The sequence below is a fragment of the Setaria viridis genome, chromosome 7 (assembly GCF_005286985.2).
Source record: "Setaria viridis chromosome 7, Setaria_viridis_v4.0, whole genome shotgun sequence".
Taxonomy (NCBI): domain Eukaryota; kingdom Viridiplantae; phylum Streptophyta; class Magnoliopsida; order Poales; family Poaceae; genus Setaria; species Setaria viridis.
Genome location: NC_048269.2, coordinates 22,374,516 through 22,391,877, shown reverse-complemented (window position 1 = coordinate 22,391,877; position 17,362 = coordinate 22,374,516). Strand labels below are relative to the sequence as shown.

At 40.2% G+C, this 17,362-nt stretch overlaps 2 protein-coding genes and 1 pseudogene across 2 annotated transcripts; all 3 read left to right on the top strand.

Annotated features, from left to right (window-relative positions):
* The first annotated feature begins 3,359 nt into the window (after positions 1 to 3,359).
* LOC140223478 (uncharacterized) lies at positions 3,360 to 4,166 on the top strand (annotated as a pseudogene).
* A 1,280-nt stretch (positions 4,167 to 5,446) lies between these two features.
* Positions 5,447 to 13,867, top strand: LOC117864065 (uncharacterized). Its single transcript, XM_034748046.1, has 20 exons — positions 5,447 to 5,756; positions 6,153 to 6,239; positions 6,663 to 6,731; positions 6,973 to 7,105; positions 7,192 to 7,238; positions 7,566 to 7,652; positions 8,083 to 8,144; positions 8,612 to 8,654; positions 8,764 to 8,844; positions 9,239 to 9,346; positions 9,518 to 9,623; positions 10,429 to 10,492; positions 10,988 to 11,030; positions 11,311 to 11,532; positions 11,604 to 11,765; positions 11,929 to 12,048; positions 12,931 to 13,077; positions 13,276 to 13,362; positions 13,458 to 13,526; positions 13,619 to 13,867. The coding sequence occupies exons 1-20, from the start codon at positions 5,625 to 5,627 to the stop codon at positions 13,721 to 13,723; spliced, it is 1,974 nt and encodes a 657-aa protein (XP_034603937.1). The 5' UTR covers positions 5,447 to 5,624; the 3' UTR covers positions 13,724 to 13,867.
* Positions 13,868 to 14,164: 297 nt separating this feature from the next.
* LOC117864066 (very-long-chain 3-oxoacyl-CoA reductase 1) lies at positions 14,165 to 16,691 on the top strand. The gene is made up of 3 exons (XM_034748047.2): positions 14,165 to 14,901; positions 15,652 to 15,721; positions 16,179 to 16,691. Exons 1-3 carry the CDS (start codon positions 14,267 to 14,269, stop codon positions 16,434 to 16,436), a joined length of 963 nt encoding a protein of 320 aa, XP_034603938.1. The 5' UTR covers positions 14,165 to 14,266; the 3' UTR covers positions 16,437 to 16,691.
* Positions 16,692 to 17,362: the final 671 nt, after the last annotated feature.

Here is a 17,362-nt window from a genome sequence, read left to right as displayed (position 1 = left end):
TGAATTTGCCCTTATTTTTCCAACTTTATGATTTTGCCCTCAATTATTCACAAGTCAATGCGATTTTGCCCCTAGTCAATAGTCAAAACAGGGGCAAATACGCAAAGACTAAGGGCAAAAACGCATTGACTTGTGATTGGGTGAGGGCAAAATCACAAAATTCAAAAAATGGGTAAAAACACAATTGCATTTCAAAGTAGGAGCAAGATAAAAAACCATATTATTTTGCTTTGTCGATAGTTTTATGGTAGATCAAAATCACGATACAAGTAGGAGAATAAAATATGAGTATGCAGCACATGTATCCAAGATATAGTTCATGAATTTTGATGTATTTATTAATAAGTATATCAAAATCAATAGAATATAAATAAACATTTCCATAAACATATCAAATATGAAAGAGGCAATGTAGCTTGAAAGAACTAATAATTGTTTTGATGGTACCTTCTACTCAGTACTAACCATCTATACACGTATAAACATAGCCTTAATACCTAGACGGTCAGATGGGATCTCGAACGTTGTCCCTACCTATTTAATAAGAAAAATAAGTAAATTAACACATATAAAATAAGTTATCATAAAATAAAATACTAGTATTTTAAAATTAATATGATTAGTCATATTAAAATTATTATTTGATCCTTATATACCATGAGTAATTAAAATTAACACATTTGACATTTGTCATATATGTTACTTTTAAATAGTTTAAAAGGTGTCATGGTGTACATCATTAGTAATATTAAAAACAATATCATTTATCATTAGTAATTAGTTGTAACAATAAGTTATATATGGTTGTACCAGGTACTTGATTCTTTGCAGATACGGATAATGTTGAATGTTTCAATTTTTTCCGAATACGAATTTGAAACATAATAGAGAAAAATATTAAAAATCGAATAAAGGGAGCATACAACACCCCTCGTCTGGAGGCAAGGGAGCTCGGATCTAAACATGGTGGGTACGAAAAGAAGGGAGAAGAGAGGAAAGAGAAGGGGGAGAGAATAGTGGTCCTCGCCAGCGTCGGAGGCGACATCAGCATGAAAAGGGGTTAGGCCTCTAAGCTCTAGAGAGAAATGGTCATGACAAAGACATCAAGGATTCTTGTTCTCACACTGTCATCCTCATTTTGAGGATATGATATCTTAATATGTAATTTGTAGATGAAAGTCAGTGTTACCTGACTCAAGATATTGACACCATGTCTATCAACATCAAATGTGAGGACCAACTTTGATGATATTGGAGGGGCAATTTGGTCGCCGACAACTGTTTTGCCACTTTCATGTGTGCCAACATCTAGGAGAACGTAGGGTTGAAATGCTTATCCAATCTAAAGTTTTCCGGAAACATGTAAAGAAATGCATATAGATATCCCTTCTTTAGTCATCTACAATAACGCGCATGTCAACATGCGATGTTATTGAGTATATATACTAATAATAATATGTGAAAAGTCCAATTTTCACACTCCAACTATAGCAGAAGTCCGATTTTCAACCCCGCTATTCCTATACTATCAGAAAGTAGACTATCCTAAGATTCGGGTTGTGATCCTCAAGGAAATAAGCTTGAATCTCAAAAAAAAAATATTAGAGTGGGGGCAACTACAATATCGGATAGGAAGGGCCATACAACCATCAAAACCCAGCAAATTTGACCCTTTGGGTGGTTTTGAATTTTCTAGAAATTGAAAAGTTTTGATTTAATCAAAAAAATTCATAACTAATTCATTTCAAATAAAAAAATGAAGTTGGTACCAAAACTAAAAATGTATGCTATTTGTTGGTACTCTATTTGGAGTTGTTTACATCATATTTGTTACTATTCCTAATATTTTATTGCTCGTAATAAAATACAAGGAACATGAGCAACTAAGATTCAAATAATGCCAAATAGAACACCAATAGATATGTGACATTTTCAGAAAACTTCTTAGCACTAATTTTATATCTTTTCATTTGAAATAAATTAGTTATAATTTTTTTAATTAAAACTATTTTTAAAAAAAATTCTAGAAAAAATAAAACCACTCTTGAAACCACTCAGAGCCAAATTTGCTCATTTTTGACAGTTGAGTGGCCCTTCCTATTCGGTTTTGTAGTTGTGGGTTAAAAATTAGACTTATGCTAAAGGAGGAAAATTTTCCCTAGTAATAATATGATACGATTTCCATCTACATGTTCTTTTCCTTTTCTTTGTGGCTGACAACCATCACATCTACATTCACCAGACATCAACCCTTGGTCCCCTCAAAAAAAAACCCCTTATTCGTCCACACTCAACTTGTTTCTTCTTTTTCCACGCCTTCATCTCCATGTCCTCCTTCACTGCTTCGTGATGGTTTTATTAAAGCATAACTTATAATGTTATTCTAAATTTGTATCTGAGTTACCTACATATGTCATTATTAAAAATAACCTAAAGTAAACACCCAAATCTTAATATAATTATCTTCATGTGCATCATACAGAAATATCCAAAAGTAAACTAATATATGATTCTAAATTATCTATTTATATCATTGCTAATATAGAAATACTAAGTTAAGGTATATGCATGATGAGTGTCACCATGTAGACCATTTATACATGTATGTGAGGAAGTGATGAAAAATATTGAGTTTTTTGCTAAAAACAATGTATGGAGGTGCGATACAAAATGGAAAAAAAATGTAATGTGGATGAAAAAATGTATAGAGTAATCACAATTGGACAAAGATAAGTACACATTTATATGAGTATTATGTTGAAGTATTAAAAAAATGAGAGATTTTAATTATTAGCTAGAAGTTAAATTTTAATTTTTAAAACATTAGCCCGTGTGGGAAGCACGAGTTGATGGACTAGTCTTCCTAATGACATTTTGTTGTCCATCTTAGAGAGACTACAACTGCGCGAAGCTGTCAGGACTAGCATCCTTTCAACACGATGGATGCATCTTTTCAGTATTCGCTCTCGGATCGTAGTAGATGTTGACGCCTTCCATTGCAAGGATGACAAGGGCTCCATGTTCACTCCTGGTGATTTGGCAGAAAGAAACACACGTGTGGTTGAAGCGACGAAGAGTATGTCGGCTCGGTCGAGTCAATACCCCATCAGCCTTTTGCGCATAAGGTTCCATTTGGTAGAAGAGTCCATTGACATCATCCACTGTGTCGATGGCACCTTGGCAAACCGAAAGATCTCCGCAGTGCATTTCCTTATCTTACCGGAACAGCGGGACCGGCGTTGCACGGAAGATGAGTTGGTCACAAATGGAAGACATTTCATGAGATTTGTTTATGCTGGTTCTCATGCATCTGCAAGCCTCAGTTACTTACATATACGCTGCTTCCTGATGCTCATAACATGCTATATACATGCAAGAAGCTGGAGCACCTCGTCCTTCAGGGTTGCGAATGTGGGTTTGAATCTGTACGTGCTGCGGATAGAGCACCCGCACCTTACCACGCTTGCACTTGATGGCTGCGTCTTTGGAAAAATCGAGCTTAGTTGGCTTCCAAGACTTAAGTGCTTCAGTTATCGGACGTGGTATCTTTCACAGGATCAGTATCCACTGTCCTTGGGCTATGTTCCGCAGCTTTCGACTCTAAAACTACGTAATGAAGCCTCAATTATGCACAAAACCATCAGGCTAAGTGAGCTCCTTGGTAATGCAACCATAAGTTCATTGCATTTGAATTTCGACAGTGAAAGGGTAAGTCGTACCAGTGTCAAAATATTTATCCGTAGTACGTACAGTTGGAAAATTAATGTCTAACTTTTATTTCTTTTGGTAAATGTGGTGCAGATTTGGATTGAGTCAGAAGCTCCAAAAGTATTAGGCCCTTTGTTCCAGAATTTGCAGATTCTTAGTCTTCAATGCATTCATGAAGAATGTGATCTAGATTGGACGATGTTTTTCCTAGAAGCTGCACCGCTGTTGAACCAAATATTTATAAAGGTACCTCTTAAATTGTCAGAACAATCCCAAATATACTGCATTTTTTAATACAATACGAACTAGCACAACAGAAAATTTGAGATAGCTTGTTCAAGAAACTAAATCACTACAGGTGTTGCTGCTGTTTAAGTTTCAAGTCATTATAGGAGGAAAAGTATACACACTTCAATTTTCTCACTTTATGAATGATGATATGGCAGATCATGAATTAATTCTGGTTTCGCTCAACTATCTCCACTTGAATAAATTTAAGTGACTTGTAAAATCAATTTTTGTCAGAACTAAAGCATGTGAACGTTATGGAAATAGTGGTAGTCATCACTTAAAAAAACTAAAATAACAACAGTAACATGAGTAGTAATCTACGTGCTCCTATCTATGTTCGTTTGCACATTCTGCAGTTCTGCAGATTTCTTGACAAATGAAACTAGTGCAAAAATTTGGTCTCCGATGCAGGTTTGCGATCATACTCCCTCCGTTCCAAATTGTAGGCCATTCCAACTTCTTGGAGAGTCAAATTATTTTATATTTGATCAAAATTATAGAAAGGATTACAAAGATTTATAGCACTGAATAGATATACTATGAAAATATATTTAATGAAGAATCTAATAGTATTTATTTGGTACCATAAATATTAGTATTTTATTGTATAAATTTGGTCAAACTTAAGATGCTTTCACTTTCCAAAAAATTTAAAATGACTTACAATTTAGAATGGATGGAGCACATGTAACATCCGCGAAGAGGAATACGGTGAATGGCAAGATGTGTATCAGAAAGGACATAATTTACCAATGTGGGAGGCACCTGCAGATTTGAAGCATTGTAATTTGAAAGAGCTCATCATTAAGGGCTATCAAGTCGAGGAGAAGTTCAGATATATAAGACGTCTCGTGAAAGCAGCAGTGAATTTAGAAGTGATTGTATTGATTCACAGTGGTTCCTGTGAATACTGTAAGTTCTCTCCTTCAACCAGATATCCATGGACGCAGGAGGAGAGGCTTCAGATTAAGGAACAGATCTTAGAGTGGAGATCCTCGCCTATAAAATTATTAGGATTTGAATCCTTAGAGTGTAGACCCTCACATGTAAAGTAGCTTTTGGAGTCTGATTATTTATATGCTATTTTATGGTCTCTTATCTTGTTTAGATCTTTATTATCGAATTAATGATTTTGTTATAGTATATTTTCTCCATTTTTAAACATACAATGTTATGGGCAAGCTAATTAGTTTAACTAATTTTCCCAAATATCATTTATTTAAAAATAAAGTGAGTATTTTTTGAAGGTTTTTTGCTTTATTACATAACTTATAAAAAAACTGAGAGGACTTTTAATGGTACTATCTCCTCTGTCTAATAGCTCGGTAATTAAAGCAAACCACCTGCAGACTCCAAATGATACGCTGGAAAGTTTGCTGGCTCAAATTCGTTTTTTTCCTGAATCGAGGGCCCAAATTTGCGAAAGCCCGTGAGGGCCCAATTCGAGTGGCGGCACCGTGCCCCCTCGCCAGTCGCGCCGCCACCCCTCTCCCTCCCCGTGAGGCCGTGAGGTTTTAGCACGCCTCCGCCTCCACCTCCGCTTCCGCCTCCACGCCGCCTGAGCTGAGAAGTGAAGTAGAGGAAGGGAGGAGAGAGCTCTAGCTCGAGGTGGAGGCGGGGAGGAGATGGGGAAGAAGCAGAAGAAGCCTGGGAAGGGGAAGGAGAAGACGGAGCGGAAGACGGCGAAGGGTGAGGAGAAGCGCGCCCGCCGCGAGGCCCGCAAGGTCGGCGAGGAGGACGACATCGACGCCATCCTCGTCAGTAATCTCTCCCCGCTCTCGATCCCTCCTGACCCTTTCCATGTGCGTTACGAGTCCGGTCACGCTTGGCGGCCTCGTGGCGGCTGCTCTTTTTGCTGTGCCACCGCGTGCAGCTCTGCTTACTCCCAGCTCCTGGCCTTGGTTGAAATCACAGGAGCACGCTATGCTTGTCTAATTTACGGCTTTTCTAACCCTTTTGCGCCGTTTTATCTGTGGATTAGCTGTGTACGGTCGCTGCTTTTGCATTTTGTCGAACTGCTGCTGTGCACCTGATAATGTGATGTCGTTAGGGAAATTGCAAAATAGCAACCTTTTTGTTTCTCCATATATCCCCTTCTGCGGCTGCTTATGCTCTTCTGCTGATTTCCTTCCTTTTGGTTATCTTAACTGCAGAGGAGCATACAGAAGGAAGAGGCGAAGAAGAAGGAGGTACATGTGGAGGAGAATGTCCCTGCACCATCTCCTCGGTCTAATTGCTCGGTAAGGAACTGCAGAGCTTCAAATGCCAATGAAATAAGCTAGCATTTCCCTGTTGCCCTCTTTACCTGTCTTATGGTAATTCTTGTAATTCAAGTTTTGTACTGGTCTTGTTTGCTTTTTAGAAATTATATCTCTGGTCTTGTTGCAATTGATTTAAATCAACAACTTTCTAATTTTCCGTATGATACGGTGGAGGGTTTCTCTAATGAAGGTATTGATGAAATCCGGCTATCTTTTCGGTGACATGGCTGAACCTGTCATTCGACCTTCATTTGATGGAGTGCTTTTTACAGTTTGATTGTTTGCAGTACTATATATACTTTTGCCCTCTAATTATTAACTTGAACATCTTCAAACAAAATTCCAGCTCATCAAGTAAATCTGGAAGATTTTTATTTTAAAATTTTATCTTCTCATTTGCAGCTTACCATAAACCCGTTGAAAGAGACAGAACTGATTCTGTATGGGGGAGAGTTCTACAATGGTAGCAAGGTGCGGAACACATATTGTTTGATTTAGTAATGTTTAGTATATCTTAGTGGTTTTACTGTGCTCTTCTCAAAGTTTTTTCAGAATTTCCTTCTATATTATATTTTTTACTTGGCTGACACTACAGTTCCTGTTCTAATTTGATGAGTTTCTTAGCCTTTATCTTAGGGTTTTTATTAGATTCTTCTTGAAGCATGATATCCTGTAGTGATGAATAATATCAATTTCCTGTCTGTGTATGCAGACTTTTGTTTATGGCGATCTTTATCGCTATGATGTAGATAAAAATGAGTGGAAGTTGGTATCTAGCCCTAACAGTCCACCTCCACGAAGTGCTCACCAGACAGTAGCCTGGAAGAATAACATATACATGTTTGGTAATAGAACTTCTCTCTGGGTAAGGAATTCCATGAGTAACATGATGTGTATGTGATTAACACTTTTCCCTTTGTTGATGTTTTAGGTGGGGAATTCACTTCACCAAACCAAGAACGTTTTCATCATTACAAGGTAGAAAACTGAGTATGATAGTCTAATTTTTCCATTACCTTTCTGGGATTGTTTTCTTGGCATCAGACGCACACCTTTGTCAGAAGCAATATGTGTATATATTTATCTTGCATTTTCATTTTTGAACTGAGATAGGAATAAAGTACTCATCACATGATCTTAATTCAAAGTTCTCTTCTAGACACTAATATTTGCAATATTTCTGCAATCTATAACTTGAGAAGTAGAAAATTCTTTAGGATTGAGGCATCAATGTCGAACTGCACTACATATCTTCGATGCAACAATAAAGGTTCCTTTTCTTATTCCTTGACCATTTTTTCTTAGGACTTTTGGACGTTGGATCTGAAAACAAACCAATGGGAGCAAATTCTTGCCAAGGGCTGTCCAAGTGCACGTTCAGGACACAGGATGGTTAGTGTTTTATGTTGAAATCATCTATTCGCTGTTGTAGTTCCAATTCTCCTATCTTTTCTGCATTATTAGCATGGATGGACAAAGCATATTTTCCTGTTGTACTAGAGGTTGTAGGAAACATGAGTATGTGGTGCCAGCTCAAGAAAATGCTTGGTAGTTATTTGCTGTTTGCAATTTATTTGAAAAGCTCAGGCACTTGCATTGAGAAGTAGCGAACTTTACCATTCAACTTATGGAGTCCCTTTTACATGATCAAGTGAGCGTAATTGACCTATATTATAGATCCAAGCCATTGGCATATCTTTCCGTTGCTCAGTATCATCCTCCAATTTTAAGAGGACAGATATTTATGTATATTTTTTCCATGTCCCTTATTATACTTTATGAATTATCATTTAGCCCATTTGTTATTTCATTTTATTTACAGGTTCTTTACAAGCACAAGATTGTGCTATTTGGTGGTTTTTACGACACACTTAGGGAAGTGAGGTCAGTAGAATTAATTTGTATGTAACTCTCGTTTTTGGTGTGGTGATGTGATTACTTGAGTAATATTTATATTTAGATCTTGTTTGAGGGAATAGGAGTTACACAAAATTATGAGTTATGGATCACTTAGATAGTACTCCCTCCGTTCCAAATTATAAGTCGTTTTGACTTTTCTAGATGCATAGATATTATTATGCATCTAGACATGGGGTATATCTAAGTGCATAGCAAACTCTATGAATCTAGAAAAGCCAAAACAACCTATAATTTGGGACAGAGGGAGTAGTATATTCTTACAGTTGATAATTCACGAAGTGGTGCAAAATAAACTGATAGCACTTAGATAGTAGTATATCCTTACGGCTGATAATTCACGAAGTGATGCAAAGTAAACTGATAGCATAAAACATCTTCTGAATTTGACAAGATCCACTCGACTATGCTTGATAAGTATATCCTCCTCACAGGTACTACAATGATCTACATGTTTTTGATTTGGACCATTTCAAGGTGAGTAAACATTGTTGAACTTCATTTAGTACTGCTAGCTACATATTCTCTCTTAGTAAGACTTAAGGCCCTCAGTTTGAATAGTCTTATTGAGCACTTGATATTTTAGTGGGAGGAAATCAAGCCTCGCCCAGGATGCCTGTGGCCAAGTCCAAGAAGTGGCTTTCAGCTTGCTGTTTACCAAGATCAGGCAAGCATATATTTTCTGTCTTCTTAGTTATTTATTTATTGGTGCATGCTATTTTCTAGTTTTGTTAAACACCACCTGTGGTTTTCAAATGTTTATGTACTACTAGGTTTTGTGAGAGATCTTATTGTCGTGATATTGAACTTCTTGTATGTCAATTGGTACCCTTTTGGATCATCTGTACAAGCATTTTTATGTCATGATGACAGAATCGTCGGCATATCTTTTCAATCAAAATTATAACTTTAATCCAACTCAACAATTTATATCACGTTTGGGTTTTCTGCAAGCAACAAGTTATGGGTTTATGGCACATTAGCTGATAAGAATGACTTGCTATGACATGTTTTGTACTACTTCTATTTGCAAATGTCTTTATGTTCATTTTTTTCTGCAGATATATCTATATGGTGGATACTTCAAAGAAGTTTCTTCAGACAAAGAAAAGGGAACAGTTCATGCAGATATGTGGTCTCTTGATCCTCGTACTTGGGAATGGAATAAGGTCAACACTTACACTCATCTAATTATTTTAAATCTTTTATCTGTTGATTTCTGTCTTACCATGCTCTTACATCCAGGAATTTGTATATTGACAATATTTCGAGTTCTGCTTCAAAACCTACAGGCCCACATTGAGTTGCATATTTACTTCTTTAATCTTAATTGTTGATAGGTTAAGAAGGCTGGGATGCCGCCTGGTCCCAGAGCTGGGTTTTCAATGTGTGTGCACAAGAAAAGGGCTGTTCTTTTTGGTGGTGTGGTAGATATGGAAGTTGAAGGTAACTCACAAACTGAACTCTGCTCCTCTGCTCCATGCTTAGCTATATATTTGAAATGCATAGTTTGTTCTATTACTTCTATTTGGTGATTAAAATGGTTAAATCCATATATTTTAGTTATTCGGGTGTTCTTCTGTTCACTTGAATGTTGCAAGCTCCTATTTAGGCGAATGGTCTAGAGAAGAAAAAGAAAAAGATGCTAACGAAAGCCACCTAATGTCATGATGTGTTGAACCAAAGACTGAAAAGGTTGACAAAACCAAAGCACAATGAGGATATCATGGATCCGTATATATTCTAAAGGTTCAAAAAGTCTTGAATCAGTGATGTTTCACAACCCAGTGCTCTGAAGGTTCAGGAAATTACTGATTTTATTGATATATACTTTGGCTCATGAACTATGTGTTGCTTTTACTTCAGCTTGATAGAAAACACATGATTTGCTTGGCCCTCCTATCAGTGTTTCCTGATGCAAACAGATACCCCATCTGTTTCTAAATATATGATGTTCTAATTAGCTTGTCCTTAACATCATATATTTAAAAACCGATGTAGTAGTATATACTAGATATAGAAACTATGGCTTCTATTGTGAATGTTGGTATCAAATTGAGTTGATTGCTCATAGAACTGCAATGAACTGTATAGGTGCACCATGCAATAATCAGTTAAGTAATTCAATACACGCTCATCATGCTAGAAAAAAAAACTGACTTGGAAAATGATTATTTTTTGGTCGTCAATTTCTAACTACATAGTTTTGGCAACCTACGCTGACCAGTCTGCTGAAATTCTTGGTTTGTAGGTGATGTCATTATGAGCATGTTTATGAATGAGCTGTATGGTTTCCAATTGGATAACCACCGTTGGTACGTTTCTCTTAGCATTTTCAATATGGCTTTGATTTTCTGAAGTTAATTTAGTTATATAGCAGCTTGCTTTTTGAGGCTGTTGCTTGTATACGACTGCTATATTGCTACTTTTCAACTCATACCATACAAATTGTTACGCTTCTATCTAGGTTTTGAGAACAGTAATCTTCGCAACTGATATGTACCTTTTCCATTCATTCACCATCTTGGGTTGAGCATTCCTTGTAATCTTCTTGTGGTTCTCTGGATAACTTCACTATTTTGGAAACCATGTAAAATACTCTCTGGGATCACTTGCTTCGATGCACATGCTTTAATCAGGTGGAATAATTCACTACTCAGTGATGCTATCTGATTCGGTTGGCACTAGTTACTTTTTCTGTGTTCCCCAATTTAAATGTGATTAGTATATATCTGAAAGGTGATGCTTTCTTGTTCAGTTTGTGTATTCTGTTTGTATGTTGAATGGATTATTTCCCTTGAATATCGTAGGTATCCGCTAGAGCTCAGGAAAGACAAGCCTGCTAAAAATAAGGTGATTCTATTGCAATCATGTAATTAGCCTGTTCACGGTTGGTAAATCTAAATTTATAAGATAGAAATTCATTGCAGCAGGTATTTCACAGTTTTTTCTGATAATTGGAAAAACAATACTAAATTTACTGCACAGACTCTAGCTGTTGAAAAAAAATGCGCATATGTTATACATTCTGAACTTGAAATATCCTGTAAAGCATAGATCTTTGCTTCAAGCAAGTGACTGAGTTTATTGCTCTCGAAAATGTTCATATGCTAATGCTGGTTCCCATGCATAGACAAAGGATATCAAAAGAAAAGAGTCAACAAATGATGTAGAAGCTAATATTGATAATGAGGGTGATGAGGTCATGGAGGACTTAGAAGAAGCTATTGAAGGACAACCTGAAGTCCATGGAGTTTCTAATCAGTTGATCAAAAGTCTGAGCATCACTAAAGCTGGGTCAAGCAAAAGCTCTGATGTTCTCTCTGATTCAACAGCACAAGAAGCACCACCTGAGGTTATTTCAATCTTTGTCATTTACATTGCAAAGATACTTCTGTTGCTCATTGACTGTTTTGGTACTAACAGGCGGTGAAACCCAATGGTCGTATCAATGCATGCATGGCTGTAGGGAAAGATATGCTGTACTTATATGGAGGAATGATGGAAGTGAAAGATAGAGAAATTACTCTTGATGATCTATATTCACTTAACCTTAGCAAACTTGATGAGTGGAAGTGTATCATACCGGTCAGTTACAGATTGCCTTTCTGTTTTTTTTTGCCATTTTTGTACTAATTAACAGTATTATCTATTTAGTTGGAATAAATATCAGATGAACAAATTATCTTCTAGTCATATCATAACCGTTACTGTTTGTGTGGAAGTTATCGTTATTATCTTTTTTATTCAGGCATCGGAATCTGAATGGTTAGAAATTTCTGAGGATGATGATGAGGAGGATGACGATGAAGCTGACGATAATGAAAATGATAGTGAGGGGGGTGATAGCCAGACAGATGAAGATGAAGAGGTATGCACTAGTACGTCAAGTACAGTAGTAAGAGGTTCTGTGCAATCCCAATGAGATCCTGGATTAGGTTGTACTGGACAAAATCTTGTGTTAATCTAAGTTGTGAATTATTATCTATCAATCAGGTTTTATATTTACCATCTTATAATACACAGTTTTTCAGAATATTAGTTGAAAGTAAAGGGATACTACTTGCCATGTTCCCCCAAATTTGCCTGAAACCAAATGATCTGCTAATTTCTGACCTGCTGTGTTAGATTGAGTCTAGATGTCTATATCTGACTTAAATTGTTAAGATAGGAAACCAATTCACCTGCAGGATCAACTGTAGGAAATAGGAACCAGTTTATGCATTTTTCCATAGAGCAAAACTAACATTTTTTACAAAAAGAAGTATTGAAAAGAGGTGGCTGTCAGTAGTGGAAATATTTGGAGCTAGGGATGCTCCTGTCCTAGTTTGCCGATAAACCATTTGATGTGCTATTCTTGAACAAACAGAATGAATACTTAATGCTAACAGTGCAATCCATTATACTTGACTTCACTTGGGTATACAAAGGAAATATGGCTACACCAGCTTGGAATTATGTCCCTTAAAAGTTTCCAGTGAGTCAACTACTTTACTACTTTTGTCTAAGAACACATGACCGCTGTATCTGGCATGCTGTCTTCCAGAAATTAGCAAGATTTTGCTGCTCGTCCATTGTGTTAATGTTAAGATTTTGGTTGGGTACAATGGTTTATAAAGTTCATCCACAGCTGGCTTATTATGAGTTATCCAGCTTGATAATTAGTACATTCCTTAAGTGTCATTTTCCGTTAGTGACTACAGTTTACTCATTGCATGGTTATTTATCTGTGAACCTCAACATGCCTGTGTAGTCTGATGAAGATGCCGTGAAGAACGTGTCTAGTGCTGTGTCTCTCCTGAAGGGTGAAAGTAAGACCATGCGTAGAAAAGAGAAGCGTGCTCGGATAGAGCAAATCAGGGTCATCCTTGGCCTTTCTGATTCTCAAAGGACACCAGTGGTAATGTTGTACTTGCTAAGCTTTGTTTATTTTGCTTTTATATTTGTTTCTCTCCTTCGTTCCTAGCTGCATGCTTGAAGGACATTTTCTTTGTGTGTTTGTTCTAGAGGAAACCATTGGTCAACCGTTTGTTACCGTAGTTAACAAAACGTTCTTACTCTCTTTTACTTATGTAATTTCATTTGTTTATTCTGAAAGCCTGGAGAATCATTGAGAGATTTCTACAAGAGGACAAATATGTACTGGCAAATGGCTGCCTACGAGCACACTCAACATACTGGAAAGGTTAGTTTATGTTGCTTGAATTCCTCCATTAGTCAACTATTATACCACCTTTCAGGGAGTGAGTGTTGTATGTAATCCGGCACATCTAATGGCAGGAGCTCCGAAAAGATGGTTTTGATCTCGCCGAAACTCGATACAAGGAACTGAAACCAATACTCGACGAGGTAATTGCTGTGTCGCGCTACATTATCTGGTTTGAAAGCCAAGGATATTCAGCTCTGTAGTATGTTGGCTCACTTTTGTGCATCATGTTCAGCTGGCTGTGCTGGAGGCGGAGCAGAAGGCTGAGGAAGAGGCCAGCGGGTCTACTAGTTCCAAGAGGGACACCAAGAAAGGCAAGCAGAAGAGCGCAGGAAGATAGTTTTTTTTCCATTCTCAAACGAGTGTTTTCAGCAGAAGGCAGTTTTGAACGAGTGCTCCAAGTCTTACTTGTGTTTGTTCAGGGAATTTTCGTTATGAACCCAAGTAGACAAAAATTGATATTTATGAAAACTGAGTTCTCCAAGCCTCGGGACTCACTTCCTCCCTCCCTCCCTCCCTCATCTCAACCGAGCTCTGGCCGCCTCCCTCACCCCATGCCTTGTCCAACCCTTCTCCTTTACTGCATCTAGCAGCAGGATCAGCCGCTAGCTGTCGCTGCAGACCGCAACAGTACAGTGCTACCCCGACAACTTTTCAGTGTACACCTTTCCGATATAACACAAGCCAACTGCCACCCACCCGCTTGATGAGCAGCCACCTACCCGCTTGATGAGCAGCCACCCTCCCGTACGTCCCGCGCTATATATTTGCTTCCGTGTCCTCGCCCTCTCCGACTGCAAAGCGCAGACCGTGCGCCGGCAGCAGCGCCCCACCGAGCAAACCACGCCCCGCGCGCGGTGCCCATCGACGACCCGTCTCCGCCATGGCCTGCGGCGCGAATGCCCAGCCGGCGTGGGCGCTGGCGGCGCTCGCAGCGCTGGGGCTGCTCGTGATCGCGCGCGCCGCGGCGCGCCTCGCGCTGTGGCTGTACGCGGCGTTCCTCCGCCCCGCGCGGCCGCTGCGCCGCCGCTACGGCGAGTGGGCCGTCGTCACGGGCGCCACGGACGGCATCGGCCGCGCGCTCGCGTTCCGCCTCGCCGCCGCCGGGCTCGGTGTCGTCCTCGTCGGCCGGAACCCGGACAAGCTCGCGACCGTCACGGCCGACCTCAAAGCCAGGCATCCCGCGGCGCAGGTCCGCATCTTCGTGCTCGACTTCACCGCTGACGATGCCGCCGCGAAGGTGGGCGCGCTCGGGGAGTTCCTCCGGGGGCTCGACGTCGGCGTGCTCGTCAACAACGTCGGCGCGTCGTACCCGTACGCGCGCTACTTCCACGAGGTGGACGAGGAGCTCACGCGGAAGCTGATACGCCTCAACGTCGAGGCCGTCACGCGGGTGACGCACGCCGTGCTCCCCGGCATGGTGGAGCGCGGGCGGGGAGCCATCATGAACATGGGCTCCGGCGCCTCCGCCATCATGCCGTCGGACCCGCTGTACACCCTCTACGTCGCCACCAAGGCGTGAGTACTACTCCTCACTCTTCAGTAGTTTCTTCATGAGTTATTTTCTTTAGATAGTACATAAACCGTAGTGGCAAAAACCTTGAGGTTAAAACTTGAATAACAACAAACATGGATAGATTGGACGTTTGTGATGTCTCTGTTTTTCATATGAGCTACAGAGCTCATAGTACTGAAACAATACCATGTTTATTGAATTTTAAACGTTATGTTCAGTTGCTAAGATAATCAGTTTGTTCATGTTTATATACTGTTGAAAACCTTTGTACGGGTTGAAGGTTTACCTAAAGTTTATTATTCTAGCATATACCTAAAGTAAATATTCTGCCAGATTGAAGAAACGAAAATAGTTTATTGTTTGGAGGCACTGTTGCCGTCAAATACATTTTGGTGTCAAGTATAATTGTGGGTAGATCATATGGAAGCACTAGATTATTCTATAGTACGAATTTACTTTTGTTAGTTATATTCTTTTTATTAGGACAGTGTGGACTAATAAACTTGGAGTAGAATCGATCATATACCATCTATGAACTTTTAGTCATATATGCTTATTTTAGTTTAAGTGTTCTCATGAATCATTATTATAAGGAAAAGAAACTTTAGTTATTTCTAACATGCAACTGTCTACGACCAAGTAGGCAAGTACAATGTACAAGCTAAAGTTTTATGGTATTTCAGCAAGTTATTACCATTGTGCAAATGTTTTATGAGAACAGGTGATAAAACTACTTGTGGTTTATTTGCCAGCTATGTCGATCAATTCTCGAGATGCCTGTATGTCGAGTACAAGAGCAAAGGCATCGACGTGCAATGCCAGGTGTGAACTAGTCGCTTTTCATAATGATTTCACTTTACCTAACTGCTAAAAAAGTTTCAAAAAATGTACTATAATATATATAGCTACCCATTTTTTATTTTCTCCATTGAATCCGTCTAAATTGGTCCACACCAAGCAATAACTTTTGCATTTCATCGGTACCGTACTACCCTCACTATGGAATGCTTTAATGCGCATCACCGGCACATCGGTCCTACCGTCCTAGCATCTGAAAACGCCCAACTGCAGTACTGGACCAAATAAACACAGCCATCCCCCACAACACACTTGGAAAAACATGGGAAGCTGAGCTGACGCGCCCTCACACAACTGCAACCAAATTCGTTTCGCTACCACAGTGACGTGTGTCGAAGCATTCCTAACTAAGTCGCCATCAGTGTCCATGTCTATTGAAAGTCTTGATTGAATCCGTCCGATGTTCTTTTTGCATCGTCAGGTGCCCATACAGGTGGCGACGAAGCTGGCGTCCATCAGGAAGCCCACCTTCCTGGCGCCGTCGCCGGAGGCGTACGCCCGCGCCGCCGTCCGCCGCATCGGGTACGAGCCGCGGTGCACGCCGTACTGGACGCACGCGCTGGTGGGGCTCCTCATCTCCCTCGTCCCCGAGCCCATCGCCGACAGGATGTTCCTCCACAGAAACCTCAGCATCCGCACCAGGGGCCGCGCCAAGGACGCCAAGAAGAAGGCGCTGTGACGACGAGGGTGGTCGGTCTCCGTATGGATCAGACGATCACTGGATTTGCAGCTGCTTTAAGCTCCTAGCATGGCCATTTCAAGTTAATTTTCAAACTTATTTGCATCTGCTCAGTAGGTTGGTACACTTGGAAATGTTGATCTGTAATTCGGCTATCTAATAACACATGGGCTGACTGATCGGCCTACGATCGAGTTGTATCCTGGAACAAGTCAAGTTTGATGAGATTTAAGACGACTGCGACTATTTGGAATACTAGGAGCTCGTTTGGTAGAGCTTGACTGTGGTTAAAACGGCTCCTTCAATAGAGTAGTTTTTAAAACGGCTCCTTCAATAGAGTAGTTTTTTTTACTTATCCGTTCGTCACCCTCCGACCCCGCCGCCGTCCTCCAGCTCCCACGTCGCCGCCTCTCCCTCCTCTCTAGCCCCTGCGTCCCGCCGCCATCCTCCAGCTCCTCGTGCCCACGCCACTGCCTCTCCCTCCTATCGAGCTCCCCTGCGCTCGTGCCGCCACGGCACCTAGGGGTAAGTCCTCGGCGTCATCACGGGCCTCACCGAAGGGCAACCATGTCAACCGACGTGATGAGCCGTGGGGAGCCAATTTTTTTTGACTCCCTCCCACCGAACGGCTCCAATCACCAGGGTTTTGTGGGCTTCCTTTCTAAAGCTGTTCGCACAGAATCCCAGCCCTTTGGAACTAGCCGGAGCTGAAACCCTCCCAAACGGGACCTCGATGTCAACATGCCCAATGGTGATGCATGCATCGTCGTTGCTGCAGATGTGGGGCGCCCGCCTGGGCTAGGAGCTGTGGCATGGCGAGACGAGCATCCATGGAGTACCAGGATATCTGGCTGGCAAGGGGTCACCTCCTTTGCAGTAGCACCACGTCATATATGAAGTTATTACAATGTAATCTAATATTTGAA